This window comes from Drosophila rhopaloa, unplaced genomic scaffold (genome assembly GCF_018152115.1).
Source record: "Drosophila rhopaloa isolate 14029-0021.01 unplaced genomic scaffold, ASM1815211v1 contig_2, whole genome shotgun sequence".
NCBI classification, from domain to species: domain Eukaryota; kingdom Metazoa; phylum Arthropoda; class Insecta; order Diptera; family Drosophilidae; genus Drosophila; species Drosophila rhopaloa.
In genome coordinates, this window is record NW_025335083.1 from 15,186,023 (window position 1) to 15,208,867 (window position 22,845).

The following is a 22,845-nucleotide window of genomic DNA, read 5'->3' on the forward strand; positions in this document are numbered from 1 at the left end:
AAAGCTCATCTTTAAAACAACAAAATATTACAAAATGTTAAAAGAAAAATTCTTTTGAAACCCATCAATTAAAATAGAAATGTATAATTTTTGAGAAGTATGTACCCTTAGCATTTAAATTTAATTTGTAAAGAAATCGATAAATATAAAGACAATTTTATTATTAAATTATTTTATTTTGAGGCTCATCAAGTAATTCTTAAGATAGAATATTGTATTATTTTATTACCAGGATAATTAAAAATCACCATCACAGCCAATTAAATAAAACGCTTACCTCTTTTTAAGAAAAATTCTTATTTGATTTAAAATATGTTTACATCTTTGCTTGTATAAAACATAAGACAGCCACGAAACAAATTGAAGCGCCACTGAGTCCCCTGGGGAATGGGTGAAGACTGGCGATTCATATTTGTTTACGGGCTACTCATCTGCGGGTGGTAGCCATACATCTCGTACAACTCCTCCTTGGTCTGTGTCCGCTCCAGCTGCTCGGGATCCAGTTGAAAGTGACGCGGCAGGATCTTCCACTGGCACATGTTGAAGTAGTTGTACTCGCCGGACTCCTGGAAGCCCCTATACGAGTAGTTGGGATTGTCCGGCTGCCGCCTGATCCAAACACGCAGGTGCTTGTGGTAGCGCCAACCCCGTTCCGCCAGTTCCGCTGCTGCGAGCATCTGCATCATGTCGCCGGTAAATGTGTAAAAGAAGTAGAATAGCAACTCCACCTGCATCTGCCCTGTTTTGGGCTGCTGCAGCCCCAACTTTCCAGCCAGACGATAGTTCAATGGCACATGGTAGCCATCACTTGCTCCGGGAAAGGAGGAGCTGCTGCCCTCTCCGGTCTCATCATCGTTAAATATCTGCGGCATTAGTAGGGGATTTCGCTGCATCGATCCCAGTTTGCTGGCCAATCCTAGCATACCAAAGCATCCCTCTACGGTGGAGCGCGAAGAATTAGCATTCATATTCCACATCCTATCATAAAGAGGTGATTCCAGCTCGAAGTTGACTCCACCCAGTGGCATGCCCGTACTGTTGGTCTTCAGGCGGGCATAGATTTTGACATTCTCAAAGCCGGGAGGAGGATTGATACCAGCGTTACACAGAGTAGACTTCTTGTAGCCGTTACTCAAGGCCCTTTGTCTCACGCCCTCTTGCAGGAACTGCTTGCCAAAGATCAGGCTCACTTCGAAATGGGACGGATTGGTGAGATAGCCGTACAGCTGCGGCAGATACTCTATTTCCCGGGACTTGTTCTGGTCCTGGGTTTTATTAAGGAAGTCCTCGGTACTGCAGTTCGTATCGCTGGACATGACAATTTCCCTGAATTTGGTAAATTCTTCCTGTTCCCCATCGCTCATCAAGGCCGTCCAGTCGTCGGGAACCGCCGAATTCGGATTGGATGGTAGTCGCGTAGTGCCTGGCAGAGCTGGAAAATCCTCCCGGAAGATACTGAACTCCGGCGGAGTGGGCTGAGGCGGAGGAGTTGGCGTAGGCATCTCCAATTTGGGCTTATTCTTCACCACATCCACATATAAGAACGGATATCCATTGGTGGGCGATGAAGATTCCGGCGAGGATAATGACGATTGGTAAGGAGGTGGCGGACTGGACGAATTATCCTTCTCCCGCTTGTCATCCAAGATTTTGGCAACGTGGCGGTTCATCGTGTACTTAGGATTTGTATTTCCAACTTACAACTTTTTCTGAAATTTCGATCCAGAAATTGGGATAAATAAAGCACGTGATTGATGACAAAAGTCTCTTGACAATACTGCTAGCCAAATTGACAAAAATGCTAACCAACACTGGTTGCCCCCAAAAAAAAGGAAGCTTCGATAAAACAATCGATAACCTGTTTTAGTTGCTTTTAGTTTCTTGTGAAGAAAAGTTCGGAATAAGATATTGTTAATAATACAATGTGGTGGTGTATACGACGAATTGTTTATTGTGCTTATCTTATGATAAGATGTTTACTTATGTTTACCTAACTTACAGGTATTGTGGAGCATTTGTTAATATTACTTTACATTTTTTGATAACGCACTTGACGCCTTAAAATAATTCTTCAAATTACAATTGCCTAACAATAAAATAGTTCAAATTATAGGCTGAAATGTTTAAAGGAAGTTTAAATAAGTTGAAAACATTACACACATATGTATTTTAGAGTGTTAAATTAGTTTTAAATTGGTTTATTTGGGCAATAGATTCAGTGCTCCTTCGTCAACCGCATAGTGGGTAAAAACCTTTTATTTCTGGGTAAAAAACGAAATCGATTGTATATAATTCATAAAAAAATACAATTTTATGAAAAACTAATATTCCTGCGGAAAGCGTAAAATTAAAGCAAAACCTGAATTTTTGGATTTAATGATAAATTAATGTCAGCCATTGTGTGGGTGCCACGGAAATTGCCATAAAGCAATTTAAAAGCCGAAGTCATAAATTCAAGCGAATCCACCTGCAGCTGGTCAAGAAAATATAAGAAAAAAAAGTAAAAACGGTAAAAAAAAATACAAAAAAAATAGAAGCTAAGACGCACAAAAAAGACTCTTCCATAAATAAAAGAAAAAATAACTGGTTGGGGAGTATAACCCATTAACTTAAAATGACACCCGACTAACATAAATCTCGTTCTTTGGCCAGGCAAATGTCTCTTGGAATTGACAAAGGGAAAGGCCGCTAAAGAAGAGAAGAAGGAGGAGCAATGAAGTCCACGAAAAGGCGGAGGAAGATCAGGCTAATAGCCCAAGTGCTCCTGCCCGCAAAAAGTTGAGGAGTATATGGTCATTTGCCTGCCGCAAATCAACGAACTTGTCCAGCGGCCACAAAAGTCACAACACTCGCGGAATCAGGTGCATGGCTCCCACTGCTCCTTACCTGTGCCCCGCAAATTAAGCACAAATAATATAAAAATACAATAACGTAGAATCGCAGCCGCTGGCCAAGAAAAATGATACACATAAGCACGGCCAAGTGCAGGATCAGCACACAAAAAACGAAGAGTTGTAGAGAAATTTCAAAATCGATGCTCGTAATGCCCTATAAAATCAGAAAACAAAACTTTATTAATATTATTCTGATCTAAAACGTCCATTAACTTAATAGAGAAAATCCCGGAACTTTAAACCAAAAACTTAATTTTGATTTTGTTCTGATAAGTGACTTCTACAAAAAAGATTGTTTATATTTACATAGCTTCGAAAAAACCTATTTTTAAGCACTTAATCTCTGAAAAACAATTCGAATTTTCGAAGATATCAACGATATTTTCATATTTGTAGCCAAAAACATACGATTCCTTATCCAGAATCTATTTGAAATACCCCCAAAAAAGGGTATAGCCAGCTCCCAGGACTGCGACTAACGAAGCCAAGAAAAGCCATCACGAACTGCGGGCAGAAGCTGCTCCGGCCACATAAACTACAATAAATCATACTCATGTTGCTGGGGACAGCGACAAAAGCTGCTTGGTCCGCTCCACGATCCGCAGTCCACTGGCCCCGATCACCAAGCAGTTGGCCAAGATGGGTATGGGTCAGGCCAATTGCGAAGCCATTAAATCGCCAGGGCCAGGGCCAGATCAAGTGGAGTTCTAGGCCGCAACGCTGATCGCCGTGAGGTGTCAACTGGAGGTGATCTTAAATTGGATTTTGGCTTTCATTTGATTGCGGAATACTCACTTCATATATTTCAGAATATTACCCTCCCGCACTTGACCTGCCACTTGGTCACTCCTTGAGCTAAACTTTCTAGCTTACCAAGTCATTAATTTTCTTCACCTGAATGTACGTTTGTGGGTGAAATAATAGCAAACTATAAATGCGGAATAAATTCAAATATATTCACGTCAATAATTTAATTTACCTTTTTTCTAATACTTTTAAATAAAAGTTTACTCTCTTGCGATTACTCAAAAAACATCTTCTTATTCTAAAAGAAACTTATTGTATAAGTTTTTTATTTAAAAAAAAATGCTGATTTTAATTTATTGAAACGTCTTTATTTGATTAAGTTTTGGCTTCGGGTTAAAATTACTTTTTTTAAATAAGTTATTAATATTAATATTAATTGTAATTTAACATGTTTAATTGTCCTCTAATGAAGGTAAGTTTTATCATTTTAAGAGGCCAAAAACTAGACCCATTATTCTTAACCCCACTGTTTATTTGCAGAGTGAACAAACCGCACTTGGGATCGGGACCTGTTGGTCGCCATAAAGGCGTGCATTATGGAAATTAGCATCGGCTTAAGTGACGCCCCATTCGTCGACGCAAATGACCCTGCTCCGAGCTCCGAGCTCCACCGGGTGCGTGCCGTCATTGCGCCTAATGACCAGCGGGAGCAGCACTTGTAGTTGCATCTAAGACATCACTAAGCACCGAAAGAAGCTCTGGGAGCAGTCATCCCACCGCCTGGTGAGTTTTACGAGCTCATTGGAACTGCTGCTCTTCCCGGGGAGGAGCCGAAACATTTGTACTCATAGTATTCCCCGCCCCAGTGAGCTTAGTGGCAGGCGGGCCATTAACCAAAGCGTTCAGCATAATGGCCATATGCTTATGAGGTTCTTGGCAGTCTTTAAAAATTATTCACAATAGGCGTAGATCACTCTTGGGACTTAGCTTGTCTTTGTAGGCGTTCGCTTAGCCAAGTTTTTTTTATTTACTGGCACCAATCTGTATTTGCAGTCTCAATGTTGCACAATTTGTTGACAGAATTTTTCATTGCTTTTATAAAAATATGTACTACTTTTAAATTTTAATGTATATTCATTTTTATGTCAAGGTAATGAGTAGTACATAAACTATAAGTTGATTAAAAATAGTTTAATTGCTAATTAAATCGTAGATTATGGGACTTAATGTGTAAATGTAACTGAAAGTATCAAAGTTAATTACCTTGAAAATTAACATTTAAATCAGATTTCTCTCCTCTACTTCATTAATTAGCTACCTTCATGCTTACATGCTAGGCTAGCTTTATGAACTAGCCATGGGCAAAGAAATTATGGGCCATCATAAACATTGGCATGCAGTTGGCTCGCCAACAATTGGCATTTGCAATCAGGAGCAACTGCAGCACGCACTGCCGGCAAGTGAATGGCAGGCGGCAATGGCCACGACAGGTAGTCCCCATTGGGAGCTGGACTGAAGTTGGCCAACGTAGGTGGCACTCTGGACACTTGGAATGCCCGATGTGGAGTGTGGGGGACACTCACTAACTGGCCAAGTGTCAAACTTGCCAAATTGAAAACGAAGTTACGATGCAATCGCCGATTTGTTTATGCTGCCGTTTTGAACCGAACGCAATTATATTTATTTTTACTTTTTATTTTCGCTGTAGTTTAAATTTAATGAAATATTACGCGCACGTGTCAGCGGAGCGATAAAATTTATTTACGCAGCATTGCGGGTCAAGTGAAAGCACATTTTTCTGCAGGCCTTCGGACCTTCAAATTGAATTTACGCTGGGATTTCGGTCGAGTGGCGAATTAAAAATCGAAACCGAAATCGAAATGTAAACCTGACTTAAAAATGGGCGTAGGGCAGTCGCATTGACACGCGGCCATATTTTAAATGTCAACAGGCTGGGGGAGATCGGATCGGATGGGATCCCGATTCCGAATCCGATTCCGATCCACAAGCCAAGGATGGGGGCAATCCCCCTTGTCCCTGCCCAGTCCCATCAGAAATTCAATAAAATACCATTAAATTACAAAATGAAGACAATTCATTTTTCTTGTTTTCCTTATTTTCGATTCCCTTCGATGCGATTGCATTTTGTTTCTTTAAGCAGGAGCGTTTACTGTCGCTTTGCGGTTATAAGCAATAAAGTATTAAAATCCTTCTGGCTTATAAATGTTGAAAGCGACATTTATCGTAATATTTTATGAAATCAGTGAATATTCGGTGAACGTTGCAACTTGCAATTCAACTTAGTTGCCCCTGGAAATTGACTTGCTGGGTATTTGGGTTCTATTGTTCGGCCATAAAACTGGAATGATGGATGTTAGTTGGCCCAATGTTGAATCCGCAATTGAGGCTTAATTTATCTTGATGTACTTGCTGGTCTCAGCGGGTTGACAAGGTCAAAGATTATGGTTTCGATTTGCTGGTGATGTATGGGAATTGCTTTGTTGAATGGTCTGAATGGTTTTATATAGAGACATATTTTTAAGATTTCATTTTGGGGAAGCAGGTAGGTTAAACCATAAACATCTTAGAACAGAACAATTTTATAAATGATTAAATATATTGATTATAAATAGACCATTTAATATTATAAAATATTGTTGAATGACCCAATTGTTTTGTTTGCATTTTACAGAGCATTCCAAAGTAATTACACCGAATCCTCCTGCACAGGGATCATCATTCCAGCCGCAATCGAATACCAGCGCCGAGGAAAAGGAAAGGAACGGAATCGGGCCAAGAGTAATGGCCAAGGGTTGGCCAGGGCAACGCCCATCACATACTACCGAATCGAATCCGGGGCTATTTTTCTTATTGCCTTCAACTTTGCACTGCCAAAAAATACGTACCATGGCCCAAAACAAAAAAAAAAAGCAAAACAAGTCAGAAAAAAACGTAAATACTGCGAGCAAGGCGCACTTTCAATTAATCAAGGAAATTAATTAAGGCCCGTGGATGGATGGTGGTGCAAACCCCGGTTCAGTGACCAGCCAGCGGGCAGCACGCTCACCGATTGCAACATAATTTTCATTTGGCTCAGCATGCGTTTTCATCGTCGCGGTTATCATTTGGACATTTGGACTGGAACTGGGACCTGGACTGGGACTCGGATTCAGATTCGTATTGGAGCTGGGCCTCAGCCTGGTCAATTAGCACGCATGTAGCTCGCCGGGCGCTGGCGGGGCGATAATTAAACGCAGGTCGCTGGAGTTCGGTTGCCAATCCGCTGGTGACAATTGGCCACGATTTATGCCCGGCCCGATTGCGCAACATTTTCCAAATAAATTTTCGCGCCTAATCGCCACATGCTGCGCTCGGCCGCCTGGGTTAATGGGTAATCGGAGCGGTCCACTAGATCTCCGAGTGGTAGTAGCTCAGCACGATCAACACGTCCGCGGCAACATCTGTGAAGGATCGATCGGGATGAGAAGGAAGTGGTGAGGAACAGACCATCACTTCAAGGGAACACTCACAGCCAACCATCAGGAACGCATAGGTTACCAGTAAGAAGTTGGACCTACCAAGGGAGGCAGACAGCATGTGACTGATCATTCGAAAAATCAGGCTCCCAAGACAAGTCACCAGGTGCACTGGGAGCAACTTTGGATTTGCCTGGAAAAGGATACTATACTCAGATAAAAAGCAAGTATTTTTATTTATTATTACTTTTAAAAAATTGGTTTCAAGTTCGGAAAAGTTATTTATCCTAAGCTGCATTTAGATGCACATTTTTATCGCTGCTGAATTAATTTTTAAGGTACAAAAAAATGCATGTTCGATGGAACTTTTAAAAAGTCATTCAATTCTAAATGCATTGGACAATCAGTTCTCAATTTCTTACCCGAAAGATTGCAGTCATTAGAATCATCTCTGAAAAGATATTCCAGATGGTGGAAATTATCATGATTACCAACATTTCATAGCAGAAATAATCTTTAGTATATATAGTTAATGCTGTATCAGTTATATCTACAATTATGTTTGAACATGCAACTACCAGGGCACCGGTTCTTAAACTAAAACAATAGCAAAACTTTTTAAACAATGGCATCCTGAAATGAATATGAAAAGGGTTATCGAGTGAGTTTTACTTACAACTTGGTGCTTACGTGACAATTCTGACGTCCTCTTGTTGCAATCTCTACCAAGACAGTTTAGCTCCATTTCTGTCGTCTGGTATTCGAGTTCACTACAACATTTGAAAGTTTTTCGAAAGGAACACTCTCGATCAATTATTGTAAAAAAGAAATAGATAAGTTCGTGTAAAACCGGGACTTTCTTTAGTGTCTTGTGTACATATGCTTTAATTTTATGTAAAAATGACTTTTGACATCATTTTGAAAGCTGGGTTTTAAAACCAAATCGTCAACGATCATAAAAAGAGTTATAAAATAGTAAGATAATGCAAAATTAACTGCCGACATTTCAAATATTAAACTATCATTGTGTTTCACACACTCTATTGTTTCAATAAACCTATAATTTTAAATTAATAAAGATAAAAAAAGATTGCTATATCGTTATAAAGAACTAATATAAGAATGAGAAACAAAAAGAAAAGCTTTTCTACCTAAATTACTATATTGGCAATGAATTTTTGCATAAGATCAGACAGATCTAAAAGACTTAAATCTGACTCCCTCAACTTTTCGAATCCAAAATGACATCAAACATAACATATAAACAGATTAAGTAATATATAATAGTTTGGCCCCCAGTTTGTATCAAAATTAGAAGTATCAGAAAAAACATCAGTAAGATGTTTCCCGTGGAACCTGGACGTAGCCAGCGTCTTGTACCTCTTTCAACGGATCTGATCCAGGACATAAAGGCCCACGGAAATGAGTATCAATCAGCAGCCAACAATTATCGAGAGGTAGAGGGTATGGGCGATAGCAGGATAGCTGGACGAGCAGCTGCATCCACTTGCCAGCAACCCATTCCTTCGGATATTAGGCGGCGCATTGCTGGACTTGCCGAAGGTCCCATTGTGGTAACTCCTACAGTATCGATGACTTTCCTCTCCAAATCCAGACCAAGGCCACAAAAGAACACTTCAACTGTCAAGGAGGAAAAGGCGGTGGCTAGAGAATCCCGGATGGAGCTTTGGGTCAGGGATGCTAAGGTTCAAGCACTCGCCCAAAGAGTACGACTATCCTTTGCACCGGATTACGAAGGCAAGGAAAAGCTATTGAAGCAACCGTCGAACGCCATGTCCCTCCAATTAAAGGACAAGCTGACGCCCAGTATGGTTCTGACCAGTCTAAAGACTCACTTGGACACCTTGGCGGATGGCGTGCGCTCTCTGCAGTCCTGGATTCCCATCCTGATCGATCAGAATACGCAGCTCAGGAAGGGGCAGTTCCCGGCACTTGATGGCCCAAAATCTACTGTGTCGCTCTGCGTCAAAACCAGCTCTGATGTGAGCTTCCTTTCCTGTTCCTCGGATGAGTCGAACACCTCCTTAGAGTTGGATGTGCCGGCTAAGAAGTCGGGAAAGGAACGCGATAGCAGTAGGGAACTCTACTATGGCATGCAGATGCACCTGGTCAACATGCTCGTCTTGCCCAAGTCCCGCACCTCGTTGATGCTCAACCAGCGAAAGCAAATGACCTCCTATTTGGGCGAATGTTGTAGTCGTTTTCGGCATGAATATACCGAGGAGGATTGGAATCGGGATCTAGAGGCGGCTGCCTTCCTTAATGGTTCCTCCATCAAGGCCACTCGGCGCTCCAAGAATGTGCGTCGTCAGTGAAAGTGAAAGACCTCTTTATTTGCCTCAAAACGATTTGAGAAATTGTGCCTGTCATGTGCAGGGGATCGGGGTCTGGAATTTTTCGGGAAAAGCTTTTAGCTGGGACATCTTGTCTGCGTTGAGGGCTAAAACAAAAGCCGTGTTTTTCGACGGCTCAGTTTTCCCATTGCTATTCATCGTATGAGCTTTCTTTTGTGGCATCTCTCGAAAGGGTTAAGCGGGTTAAACCCCAGTTCTATCCCAGATGGTTCTTCGTCAAATTAGCTCTATCAAAACCAGTTCCATACACCAAAAGAACCATTTCACAAAGACAAACTGTTCAAATTGGGTGAATACATACTCTTTTTATAAAGCATTCTTAGATTAATGCCGACATTATTTGCATTTTAATAATATCTTGTACACACAAAATCAACAGTGTGTATTTTATTTTAAAAGTGATTGGTTGTATGAATATTATGCAGATATAAGTTTTAAACATTCGATACAATGAAGCTTTAACAAAAACAAGTCCATTATATTGTAAATATTATTTTTCTCAGTGTTAACCAAAACTTTTACCCATTTGACAGCAATTTCCCTGACATTGCATGTCGATCAGGCAAAAGTCCCGCATTCTCCCCCTGCCAACATTTGCCAATTTGGGCTTGAAAGTAATGATTTTTATTACTGCAGCGGCAACATTGAAAACTTCCCCCATCTGGAGTCACTTCGTCATGTTCGTGGTGCGGCGATAACCGCGGGCTCTTTGCATTTTGGCCAAATATTAGCACACAATTCGATTTTGCATGCCAACCTCCGCGAAAAGAGGGTCTCCAGGGGGACCAGTCAATTTCCACGAGTGCAAGTGGCGAGTTTTCCATGACACACCATGATCTCTCCACTGTCCTCCGGCAGCTGTGCGCTTTTCGCTTTCACCTGTTGGCCTGAGTTATGTAAAAATCCACTGTCAAATTAATGGTGATTTATATATGCGGCTTAATGGGCACTTGGCATGGGATGCGGGTACTCCGTTTACGGGGATCATGAGTGTGAATGCGCCGAATAGATTGGCCTTAAATTGTTGTTGCGCCGATCTATGGGTGAATTATTTTGTATAAACCTTGAAAGGGGAGCATATTATTTCGTTTATAATTTAAAATTTATCGGAGAAAGGTTAGATTAAGTTATCTTTGATAAAAAAGCAGATGAAAATGTTGAAAAGTATATAAAAACAATAGTAATTTAAATAGGATTACCAATTTTCTAAGTTTTCTATATTTCTTTGCAAGCTTTTAAAATGATTTTGAACTAAAAGTTGGAAATATGTTTGCAGTATTTTTGACTTAATGATTTCTGATGCTGCTTAGCGTTGCAAAACATTATAAAATGTTGTAAATTAACACAGAAAAAATGCTATTAAATTCCCTGGGAGTTGTGAGTGGTGGCTCTCCTCGTCGCCCAGAACCTGCTCTCAATAATTCCTTGTAATGCAAGGTCGGGACCACACTGAACAACACCAAACAAGTGGTCCCGCTTAATCCGTCGTTTAGCTGGACATCCGCGGAATGTTAAACCCATGCACTTAGCGATAATCCAAGTCAAACAAAATGACTACAAGTGGTAGGGGCTTGGGCTGCCGGAGCATGTCGGGGGCAATTACCTGGACCTGGAGTGTCCAGGAGTGACTGATGATGGGACCCAGACATCGTCGTCGCAGGCGTCGCGACAAAATGCCACCGCACTCAAATCCAAGATCCACGGACGCGTCTCGCGAGTGGTGACAATAAAAGTGCAAGGCAATTTGCGAATGCGTCTCTAATTGAGCCCACTGGGGGGACAATTGGTAGATAAACCATACACTGTGGGAAATTTGGATGAGGCATCTCTGGATGCAGCAAAAATGTAACCCTCTCAAGACTGGGTGAAAGGTTTTAAAAATAGGAATTACAGGTTAACATCACTACTAAACCATGCAAATCCCTTATTTGCACTAAAGTTGTGATAGAAATTATAAAGATTGGCTTCTAAACTCTCAATTAAGAAGAGTACCCACTCTCGAAGTTGTTAAAATTTAAACGATTAAATATTGTGTTATTTTGCAAAGCTCCCAAATTCCACACATTTAAATTAGCCTACAAAAATATTAATTTAGCGTGCCTGTGTTATTTTATTTGCATCTTTACCATATTAAACTATATCTGCAAACAAAATTGTATCTAATTTCTAATTTCATCATGATCTAACTTTATGATAACAACATAAAATTTAGTGTAGATGATTGACAAGAATTTTGAAAATTTATAGAAAGCTCTCCAGGTGCAGTTGCACATTGAAATAAGCATAAACATTTTTAGAAAGGAGTTCGAGATGTCAAGGCTTTGATTTAGTCAGAGCCATGAAGTCTCTGGTCTAATTTTATTTCTGCCTGCCAGGTGACAATCAGCTGGTATATTTTTACTCGAAATTATTTCTTTAATTTTGTGCACACATGAGCGGAAAAGTCGGGCTATACGGAAGGGGACGAGAGAGGGTGGACCTAGTGCGATCGGAATTTCATTTAGAAAGTTGCACTGGGAAGTCGATGTGGTGGTGGGGTTTAATTTGCATTTGCCAACTCTGAGCGACATTTGGCCAGCGGAGAAGATGGAGGGATGTGGGGCTGGGACTGAAACTGAAACTGAATCCGAAGCCCAGACAGGCGACATTCTTCTCCATTCACTTTTTTCTTGGGCCAAACAAAATGCCGTTTAGCCGCAATTGGGTCATTTAATAATACTCTTAATCGTAAAGAGGGGTCTCCCCCGCTCCTTGTTCACGATTTCCTATTCTAATTCTGTCAATCATCCGCTGCAACTGCTTTTTTTTCACTCAGTTGATCTCGTGCTCTATTTGATCTTGATTTTGATCTTTAACTTGTCTTGACGCATATTTGATTTTGCCACTACTCCATTTTCTCCGCCTTTTCTTTCCAGCGAAATGCTTTCTACTCCGCACTGATTGTCTTTGTCTCGACTGAAACGCTTGGCTTTAATGGCTTTTGATTGATTATCGCGTGCCATGGGTGCTCCGCAGTGCTCCGATCTCTGTGGGTGCTCTACAAACCCTCTCCAGCTCCATCTCCATCGCAAGATTCAGCTCCAGGTGGTGTCGCTTGGCCCACGATCGGATCTCTTCTTTTGTTGGCTTTCATTTGAAGTCTGCTTAATTAGCCCGATATGTGTGTGTCTGCCTTGTTGACTCCCTGCACGTGCTGGGATCTCCTCCTGCTCCACCTCCACCTCCATCCATATGCTATACAAAGTGATGTCAGTTCCTGGTAAAAAAAAAACACTTGGGCAGGCATGAGTGGGCACATCGAATCGATTGTAGAAGTTCAAAGTTGAAACTTGTTGTACAAGGTGGAGCAGATGGGGTAAACTACGTGACGCATAAGCCATAGGCGGTATAAAAGAAATTGCTTTCGACGAAATTATGCAAGAATATTTTGTATTTCATTAATATTAAGACGTTAAACAAATCTTACTCAAATATTAATTATAAAAATCCAACGCAAACAGTTTATATATTTCAGTTCATTTAAATTATAATAAGACATTCACTCTTTATAAAAACACCACTTAAACAAGCAAGACGATCGCATATTCATCATCAAATATCTGTGATATTCGTGTAAGCAAATACAACATTTTATACAATTTTCTCATTCGGCACGCAGTAAGGGATCACATCTATGTTATATAAGCAATAAGCGTAAAGATTGTACTTTAGCGGGCCGATAGAGAAAATTTAAAAATTAACTATTTTACAAAATTCAGTGTGGTTTATATTTGATGTTGAAGGTGGTGCGATTGTCACTTAAAATTTGTTTTTGTTTGTATTGCTAATTGGTATTTAAGCAACTTCCCACTGTATCTTGATTGACAAAAATTGAGAAAGATATCTTTTGTAACATAAGGAACGCAATTTATTTATTTTTTTGGTTTAAGTAAGCCAGTATTAAGCCGTTTTTTTTAGTAACGTCCACCGTGTCCGTGTTGGCCGCGTCCACCATGTCCTCCTTGTCCGAATTCTTGCTGGCCGTGTCCTCCTTGTCCGAATCCTTGCTGGCCGTGGCTTCCCTGTCCGAATCCTTGCTGGCCGTGGCTTCCCTGTCCGAATCCTTGCTGGCCGTGGCTTCCCTGTCCGAATCCTTGCTGGCCGTGGCTTCCCTGTCCGAATCCTTGCTGGCCGTGGCCTCCCTGTCCGTAGCCTTGCTGGCCGTGGCCTCCTTGTCCGTGGCCTTGTTGTCCGTATCCACCAGCAAAGACCACAGCGATCAAAGCGAAGAAGACAATCTATAAGGAATGAAGAAAGAGACAATCGTTAAGCCTTTGCTCCGCCAAAATTTTTGTTGAAGACTTCGAAAAACTTACGAAGAATTTCATTTTGGTTGATTGAATGTTTACACTGTCGAAAGCGTTCTAACTAATTCGACGTTGGGCGGCAGGCTTTTATAGCAAGATTGCAGCAAATGCCAACCAAAACAAAGTAATAAATTAAATGATTGTGTTTTTTAATGTTATTTCCAAATCAATCTACCCCAAGCGGCATTCGCTTTTCGTAATTAGATTAATCGTCTACGATGAGACATCACAATTTTTAACAGAACAAAGCTATATTCTAATCAGAAATGAAGACCTTGAGCCTGATCTTTATTTTTATTAATTTGTTTTCCATTTTTCGGCTTGTTGGCTACAATAAGAACAAAATTTATAAAATCGCATGTAATTTTACAACGGTATTGAATTGAAACCTTTTTTTTGATAATATAAGTCATTTCTTAAATTTTAGAAATTTTACCTTAGAATTTTTATTTAGTAAGGAATAAGAAAGAGAAAAATAAGTAATTGATTATAAAAAGGTATACTGTCTATTTAAAAAGGTTATTTTATTAACGGCGAGTCGCCATTGGCAACTTAAATCATTGGCGAATCAGGGCTACATTTTTTCCTAGTGTAAAATATATTTTATGTATTATAATGTTAACGACGTTGTTTTTAGTGTTGTTTCGAAAAGTCTCTCCTGCTCTCTGGGACTAATTCATTGGTCTTTGACCTGAGCAGCGTCTGCAAAGACAAATACTTTGGAAATTCCAAAATCGGAGGCTCACCACTCAGTAATCTCATTCTGGGTGAGGCTTTGACTCTTTAAACGTTTCAGCTACACAAAATAATTTGATAAGGCCTTTCTATATTGAAGCGCTGGCTGGAAATTAACGATCCCAAAAACATATTGAAACCGATGACTATTGTAAAAATGTTTATACATATATATGTATATATGGGCAGATCAATTCGAAATGAACTTAATCAGAATGCACTGCGCGAATATAATTTGAATATTAATACATATATATATGTAAATGGAAAACAATTTTTTTGTCACAAATTGAAAATCTTAAATGTTTTCTGTTGACGATCACACGTCTTGTGACTTTCATTTCTCGTTAAAGTTGATTTAAACTTATAATTACTAAAAAGCTTTCTGCTCCAACTTATTAAAATTAAATTTAAAGAACACAATAATACCTTTTTATCAATATATGTATGAATTTGTTTTTGTTCGCACAATCGTAGTAGATTTTTACTTCTGCGGATATATATAACAGTCACCTTTGAAGAAATCTTTGATATATACATCTAATTCCAAAATGCGATTCATTATCGTAACCCAGGTAATATTGCCAAATCAATAAATATTATTAATTGCACACTGAAAAGCAGCAAAAATCAACAAAAGGTTAATGCCTGAAGACTATTGTAAACCGAATTAATTTTCCATTAAAAAACTATAGATAATCTGGCTGCTATATAACTTTTTTTGCCTGCCTCAACTTTCCATTCATTATGAATGTAAGTTGACAATATTGGCCCGCAGTTCATCGATGGCTGCATCTCAATCGCGGCCATCAAATGACTCTGACTTTCCCGACTTGCCATCTCATCACAATAATGTCCTAGTCGGTGAAATCAAATCTCAGCGAATGTGCTGTCAAAATGTTATTCAACAGGAGAGTTGGATATATAAGGGGTTACCCAACTACCCACTACATATGTCAACACCATGAACTTGAAACCCACTGAAGACCCACTGGAACACGAAACTAAGGAGCAGAAGCTGAAACTAAAGTTTCAGTTGCCTCTAAAAGCATTTTGTATTCTAATTAGATTGTCAGCGGCACGACAACAACCTCATTTTGGCTCACAAAATGCCTTTTCACATTTGCATTAGCGCCAACGTGAGGAGAGAAGACAAAAATCTACATAAACTTTGGACAGTTGGTCGTTTGGAGTGCACTGAACTAAATAGATAAGAGGTTTTAATCAATATAAGAAAAATTGTAATGGAAAATGGCCCTTGTATACAAAATTTGAATCTTGTGATTTAAATTTTTTAAAGTGTTTCAAAATTGTAATAGTAGTTATGATATTTTCTTTTTTCATTTTTTATTAAATTTTAAATTCATTTATTGCGTTTTTAAATTATAAAAAAAACCTTTTTTTAACATAAAGCATTTTGACAAAAATATATATATTATATTTCAAATGCTTTACATAAATTGAATTAAATTTTTTTTTTTTATACCCAATGTAATTTAACAATTTTAAGTATGTTCTGCTATTTTGTTTAACTTTTTACCTCAGTGTGGTGGAAAAGGAGCTTGCAGTTTGAAGTTCATTAACATGCACAGGTTAATTACCGTTGTTGTTGGCCGCTCGAGGAAATGAGCCATTAGAGGAGGGGATTCCAAGAGACTCTGGAGCGCCGCAGTAGCCAAAAGCCGGCGATAAAACTGGCTAAAAGCATACATAAAAAGACACATGTTAAGTGTGTATGTTTGTGCCTGATTTTGCAGCGGGGGAAGGACTGTGACAAATGCCCAAGCTCGAGGAGGAGGACGTGGCTGTGGCCACTGCGCTTTCCTGGCCAACATGCAAAATGTTGCACTGATAAGAGACACAAAGCCAAGGAGTCATCCCGTTTGCAGTTTGCCGTTTGCAGTTGGCCAACTGCAGCGGTAAATGAGCATCCCGGGCACGATCATTAAAACAAAAGCGGCGGCCGAGGAGCCATCACTGACAAGCCATGACCAAGAGCAATGGCCAACAAAAAGCGGGGTGGACTGTTTATGGGGTTTTCGACTTTTAGATACCTGGTATTCACAGCTTGTTCCTTATTTTAATACAATTATTAGGGACCGTTTTCTCTTATTATTAGTATTATTTATATAGAAAGATATACAAAATCGCTAGACAATTTCTTAAAACGGCTTAAGCCAACATCATCCATAATCTCAAAGGATGATTTTCAGGTTTATTTATCCCGTGTTTATCTTATCTATATACCAAATATTAGCATAAACGAACAAATATTTCAGTCAGAATAGATGTAGATTATTTACTACTAAGTTATTCTATGTAATGTTCAAAATACCTAGTCGAAAAAATAATTAGTCACCAAAAAGTATGCAATACTTAATGATTAAGAACTAAGTGTTGGGGGATTTCATCCATGCAAAATATTATATATGATTACATGATTCCAACAAATTTTAATAAATGTATTTTGTTTTTCAATTTAAAAACCAATAGCTATTGAACAGATAGATTAAACATAGAACTAAGATATTTAGACAGATCAACGATTACTTTCAACTGCTTTTTTTATATTCTGCAAATTGTACATACTCTTTCGTGTCTGTTATTAAAGGGTATCCTAAATAAATACAACAGTAGAGCAGTAGGCAGCTACCAGGTTTTTGCCTTCTGGTGTTGGATTGCCTTAAACGATCCGCGTGAATAACTAATTTCAATGGAGTCTGTGCCGCTCGCCTCTCAACATTTATCACCCACCATCGGAGCAGGAGCCCCGAGACCGAGCCAGAAGCTACAGCTGGGCCGCAGGAGCCCTAATCCCAGAAGACAATGGGTCGGTTCATTTATTTTTTTCGCTCCTCGACCACTTTTTGTCCGCCAGCCCGCACTGACAATAAAAAGTTAGTGCCGGACTGCGTAGGACATTCTAAAAACGCATAGAGCCAGGGGATCGGTCTTAATGAGCAGAAATGAGACTTACAAAAAGGAGCTGCCTGCGAAGTGTGGTCGAGATAAGTTTCCTGAAAACCGCCAGGTACACATATCTAGGTGAAGAACAAGTGAGCCTGCGTTTTATGTAAAAGCGCGATGATCTACAAAAGTTGTTTGAACTGAGGATAAACAAAGATGATGCTGATAAGATTAATGGACTATTTTTTCAAGGGCTAAACTTTGTTTTATTAATAGACTAGTATTTGCATAGAGAAAGGCTTTGTGAAAAAGCCTTGATTAATATTTGTGTGTGTTTAAAGGTTAAAATATAAAAGGTGCGGTATTTAATAAATATATTTTTATTAGAATTTGTGATATATGTTAAATCATTTTCTTGCTTAACATAAATGTATAAATATAACGAAAAAAAAACAAAAATATAATAGGATGAGAACGTAATCAATAAAAACAAATGAGTACTGTCAATGACTTAACTCTTGTAAGTACCTTATCAATGGATAAGTAAAACTAATTTAATTGTATAGATCCAAGGCAGTAGGCCTGGTGAAATAGATGCTGGTCTTCTTGTCCGCCGTGAGAGCGACCAAAATATTTTCCGATTCACACTCCGAATTGTAGAGGTAGGCATCGGTGAATTTAGTGTTGGCATGGCCATGTTTTGTATATTGATGGGGAGCCTGGTTGACGGTGACGAGTTCGAAGGCCTCCCTGCAGGTGTCCTTATCCCGATAGTTCTCATTATAGTAGCCAAAGGGTATGAGGTTAGTCAGTTGCTCATGTGGAGTGGTGATCTCGCCAATCAAATGGCGGGTCACCTCATTGCTGGTCACACTGTCCAGATTCTCCTGGGGCTCTGATATATATCCCTTAAAGGTAGAACCCTCGATTTGCACATCCAGGAAGTATATGGCATTGCTGATCAGCGGGAAAGTGCCATTAAAGCACTTATACCCGATGCCCTCGCCTCCGAAGGTACTGCACTCGAAATTGTCACCCGGTCTCGCAGATGTTGCATCCCAAACGGAAAAAAGAACCGTGTATTTGGAGCTCTTTTCGTAGTTTTGCAAACCTATATATCCACTCGATTCGGCGGTGTAGAACTGCAGGAAATTATATACGCCATCGTTGCGCTGATTCGGGCTGGTCATCCACTGGAAAATGCTGCGCACTCCAATGAATCCCCTTTCCTGGTATTGGATTTCGGTCCTGGCGTTGCCCAGAACATCATTGAAACGCGGCGAGCCGGCACTAAACTGCTCCTGCCGAAGTACCCTCATGAACCTAGACATGTTCTCCTCCGCTTCCTGACGACTGGGATATTTGGCCAGGACTTCGGCCAGACAAAAAGCCAAAGCCAATTGAAAAACTAGAACAAATTTCGTAGATGCAGCCATTATGAACTTTGATTGATTTGTGACTGTTTGGCAGTTGATAAGTCCGCTTTATATATGAAAACTATTGAGTGTTTATTATTAATGTGATAAGTTGGCTAACACTTTTTGCATTGCGCATACCTCTTCAAGTGATAAAAGCCCACTCGATTGCCTATACTCCGAGGTAATCACGAATAAGGAGAGCAATCAGTAGTTTACATATGACTGTTACAAAACTCAAATGTAACTTAAATCAATTAAAAAACTTAATTTCTTCTTACCATTGACATTAAAAAATTTGTATCATTGTCCCCTCTTATGTTCTCTACTAATGTTAATTTGTTTTTCAATTGAGAGTAGCTAAAATGGGACAAATTAAACATCGTTGTATTATGCCAATAGCCACTGTAATATATAAATAATTGAAGCACTCAATCTTCCACTTGAAGTCCCATTTAATGAAAAGCCTTTTTGACTGATAAGGGTCAATTCAATATCCAATCGGTTGGCAGAGAATGGTTTAGGTATTTGCGATGATAGTTATGAAAGACCCAATTCCAGGGCAATAGCACTGGCACTCGAGTTGTTATTGACCCACAAACTGCAGGACTGAAAAATTCCACTCGGATCAAGGTCCGTAACCCGAAGTCAAGAGCAAAGCAGCAGAGTTCAAGTCATAACTCAGCGATCCTCCTCATCCTCATCCCGATCCCCTTTCCATCCCCGATCCCCGATCCTCAGCATCAGCATCAGTAGTCCGAGAACGTAGCACTAAATCAAGCCCACATGGAGTTCAGGCCATGCGACCAGCATCAGTTGTTCCCTCGCTTTTTGACAGTTTTGCGCACAGTAGCAGTTGTAGTTGAAGTGGAGGTGCCAGTCCCTAGACCAGAGAACAGTAGCAGAGTGCAGATGCACTCAGAGAAATTCCTTGGAATATTATCTCTTACGTTTGAAAAGCTCTACATGGCTAAAACTTAAACAAAGCGAACAATTGCCCATATAGCCTATTGTGTCATCTTCACGGCAAACTAAAAGTATGTTTTAAGCTGAGAAAATGTATAAAACTATAAAATACTTTTTAAAATTTTGTTTTAGTTTAAAAGCCACTTTTAGCTAGTCAAGAACGCCCAACTCTTTTTTTTACAATTACTATTAAAAACACAATTTAATTAAATGGCCACTTGTTGACCACCTGAAAAGTTAGCTTATTTCAAATTGCGTTTAACAATTCGAAAACAATTAATTAAACAGGAGCTTAATATTTGATACCATAAGCAGAGTTATGACTGATAAGAATAACCAATAAAGGATAATTCTAATAAATCTTTGCAAATCTGAGCCAGTGCTTAGTTTTCATTTAGCAAGTACCCTTACCAATATTCCATTCAAACAACTTTTCTACCAAAAAGAAGAGGTTCAAGGTTCTAAGGCTCTCTAACTTTTGGTGCAGCGTAGAAACCGCCGTCATCATGATGTTCACTGTGGCATGATAAACGCAAGCTGGGCAAAGTAAAGGCGCAGGCCTAACATGTGTTGCCTGTCGAAGATTCAGGCGGAACGCGACCCACAGTTTTGGCCAACTCTACGAGTGCCTGAATGGCTGCTCTTTTTTGTCCGCTTCGCTGGAACTGGCACAACCTTTCGGTGGCTCACATAAATTTTAAATATCCGCGAGAGATGCGCCTGCCAGGCTCGCAGGCTTCCTTATTTGGCAATGGCCAATGCAGTTTTTATCCATTTTTATTGACCCGAGGGAGGCGAACAGCCAGTGGCTCATTAGTTGATTCGGGGGCGCATCGGGGCGTATGAGTAATGCCCCGCAATTTGCACGCCTTGAAAGGATTAATTCGTTAACAATTTTTCGCCGCTGTAATATGCAAGACAAAACCAATAAATCTATTAATTAAGCCGACATTTGTTTAGCATCTGTTGCGATTTCCTTTTTCTCTGCACAATTTGATAAATATGCCCAGTTCAAGTCGAGAGTCTGGTCTCGGTTTCCGAATGAATTTGCTGAAATTTAAGACAGTGGGTGGTCCGGATTTGAAACGGTTTTTCGGCTGAATGAATCAACTGCCAGTACAGTGGTGCAGGGAAATCAAATTTCATACTTTTGAATTTTGAAATTAGTATTAATTTAATTTAACAAGAATAAGTTCATACACTCTTTTAGCTTATAGCAGAAATGTACTCTGCTCTGCAAGGGCATAAAAACCAACCTACCTTAAGAATTAATAATGTTATTTAACATAATAATAATTTCAAAAAGGTGGTAAAGAGCTACTTATTACTTTTTACTAATCGGTAAATAGTTTTTCGACATCGTTTTACTCATTTACATTTTAAAAATAAAATGTCGTATATGTTCATCACTTGCTTTATTATTTATTATAGTAGTTTTAAAAACATTAAGCTTATTTTAAGTAATCCTTTTGGGTGTATTATTTTAATTATTGTTTCTCTGCCATCTGCATAGTTTATATTGGTTACCCTGCATAGTAGGTTACTTCCACTGTGCTGGGCACAATAAACCAATTGCCGACAAGTAACAACCGACTGGGCAAAACTTCTGTGGCCGCTTGGTGTGTATAAATTTGCCAAATTAAAAAGCGTCAGCGACGGCGGGCCCAAGAAGGTTTTTTTTTTCTTATTTTGTTTATTATTGGGGGGCAGCTGGGAGGTGGTTTCGAGCCCGAGATCGAGAGTTGTGAGTCGCGAGCCACCCACCGCCGCCCCCAGATGACGCAACAGGGAGCCCGTCGCAGGCGTCTATAAATAAACCAACCGCCAGAGTAAATCAAAACAAGGCACGAACATGTGGCGCTTGCAGTTTTCCAGCCAGGATCAAGTGGGCCGACTGGAGAACTGGGATCTCGGATCTCGGATCTCGGGTGTGGTCGCCGCGGTGATATGTGCCCAGAATGGGATCGGATTGGCTCGGGATTTGGTGGATTTGTCATCCCCATCTGGGCCCATAAATTCGTTACGCATTTTCCTACCCAGCCAGCAGTTGCACACACAATGCGGTCGTAATGTTTTCGATCCTGCCTTTTGATCTGGCCCGTTGTCAACATCTTATTCCCGTCCTGACATGATTGATTTTTCATGTTACCGGCCAAAATGGCAGCCTCTCTGGGGTCAGTTGGGTACTTTCTAAAAAAATATTTCACTCAGGCACTGGCACACTCATCGCCATTGTAATGTGCACTGTAAAATCGTATTATTTTATTGGGTTTTCCTTACACATTTTATGTTTTTCAACTTCACAAATTATAAAACAAAACCATATGTATTTTATAATATTGTATTTTAATATTTTCATATTAAAAACTGTCATGAGCATTGACTAGTGCATCTTACTTAATTAATAAAGACATATATTCAGATCATTTATATTATGTAGTATTTTAATAAAAATATAAAAATGTAAAACAAACTTTAAATTTATGTTTAAAATACCCAGATATAAAATCTTTTAATAACAATCATAATTGGACTAAATATATTTTTCGGTGTGCAAAATATGCCAAATATTTTTGGGAAAACTAATGCCAACCGATGTAGACACTATGACGCTCTTGCATAGGTTTTTAGCCATATTTGGTTGCAAAATCCATATCCGTTCACACCTCCCACACTGGGGCAGTAACCATTACATCAACATCAAATTCTGGTGGCAGTAAAAGTGCCTTAAAACGTTTGTAATTGAAATTTATTGTGCCGCAAGTGTTGCACAAATTATTTTGTTTGATATGGCCGAGGGATAGATCGCAGATCGGAGATCCAAGAGTGTTTTGCCGCCATGGGCAAGAATCGTCGCTTAGTGGAGCAATCAATCGACTATATATGGCCGGGATACTGGGGAAAACACTTAGCCAAGACGATTTCATTTGGCTTTATGGCCGACCAAAATCGGCCATGTGAGAAAACTGTGCGGAAAACTGAGG

The 22,845-nt window shown here is 39.6% G+C and overlaps 5 protein-coding genes across 5 annotated transcripts; 1 reads left to right on the plus strand and 4 right to left on the minus strand.

Moving 5' to 3' along the window:
* Positions 1–278: 278 nt before the first annotated feature.
* On the minus strand, positions 279–1,758 carry LOC108043574. The gene has a single exon (XM_017122336.2). It carries the CDS (start codon positions 1,668–1,670, stop codon positions 417–419), a length of 1,254 nt encoding a protein of 417 aa, XP_016977825.2. The 5' UTR covers positions 1,671–1,758; the 3' UTR covers positions 279–416.
* A 4,823-nt stretch (positions 1,759–6,581) lies between these two features.
* Positions 6,582–7,996, minus strand: LOC108052696. The gene is made up of 4 exons (XM_017135141.2): positions 7,808–7,996; positions 7,540–7,750; positions 7,172–7,310; positions 6,582–7,102 (listed from the first exon to the last, which is right to left on the minus strand). The coding sequence occupies exons 2-4, from the start codon at positions 7,747–7,749 to the stop codon at positions 7,050–7,052; spliced, it is 402 nt and encodes a 133-aa protein (XP_016990630.1). The 5' UTR covers position 7,750; positions 7,808–7,996; the 3' UTR covers positions 6,582–7,049.
* A 400-nt stretch (positions 7,997–8,396) lies between these two features.
* LOC108052693 lies at positions 8,397–9,857 on the plus strand. The gene has a single exon (XM_017135138.2). The coding sequence runs from the start codon at positions 8,458–8,460 to the stop codon at positions 9,451–9,453; it is 996 nt and encodes a 331-aa protein (XP_016990627.2). The 5' UTR covers positions 8,397–8,457; the 3' UTR covers positions 9,454–9,857.
* A 3,517-nt stretch (positions 9,858–13,374) lies between these two features.
* LOC108052695 (ctenidin-1) lies at positions 13,375–13,935 on the minus strand. Its single transcript, XM_017135140.2, has 2 exons — positions 13,848–13,935; positions 13,375–13,769 (listed from the first exon to the last, which is right to left on the minus strand). The coding sequence occupies exons 1-2, from the start codon at positions 13,857–13,859 to the stop codon at positions 13,446–13,448; spliced, it is 336 nt and encodes a 111-aa protein (XP_016990629.2). The 5' UTR covers positions 13,860–13,935; the 3' UTR covers positions 13,375–13,445.
* Positions 13,936–17,722: 3,787 nt separating this feature from the next.
* On the minus strand, positions 17,723–18,936 carry LOC108052694. Its single transcript, XM_017135139.2, has one exon. It carries the CDS (start codon positions 18,914–18,916, stop codon positions 18,035–18,037), a length of 882 nt encoding a protein of 293 aa, XP_016990628.2. The 5' UTR covers positions 18,917–18,936; the 3' UTR covers positions 17,723–18,034.
* Positions 18,937–22,845: the final 3,909 nt, after the last annotated feature.

Excerpts from the sequence above, each read along its gene's own strand:
- LOC108052693 (XM_017135138.2), top strand. The coding sequence starts at position 8,458 with ATGTTTCCCGTGGAACCTGGACGTAGCCAGCGTCTTGTACCTCTTTCA.
- LOC108043574 (XM_017122336.2), bottom strand. The coding sequence starts at position 1,670 with ATGAACCGCCACGTTGCCAAAATCTTGGATGACAAGCGGGAGAAGGAT.
- LOC108052696 (XM_017135141.2), bottom strand. The coding sequence starts at position 7,749 with ATGCCATTGTTTAAAAAGTTTTGCTATTGTTTTAGTTTAAGAACCGGT. Across the intron at positions 7,311-7,539 it reads TAATGACTGCAATCTTTCGG|GCAAATCCAAAGTTGCTCCC; the intron begins GTAAGAAATTGA and ends ATCCTTTTCCAG. Across the intron at positions 7,103-7,171 it reads TGCGTTCCTGATGGTTGGCT|ATGTTGCCGCGGACGTGTTG; the intron begins GTGAGTGTTCCC and ends GATCCTTCACAG.
- LOC108052694 (XM_017135139.2), bottom strand. The coding sequence starts at position 18,916 with ATGGCTGCATCTACGAAATTTGTTCTAGTTTTTCAATTGGCTTTGGCT.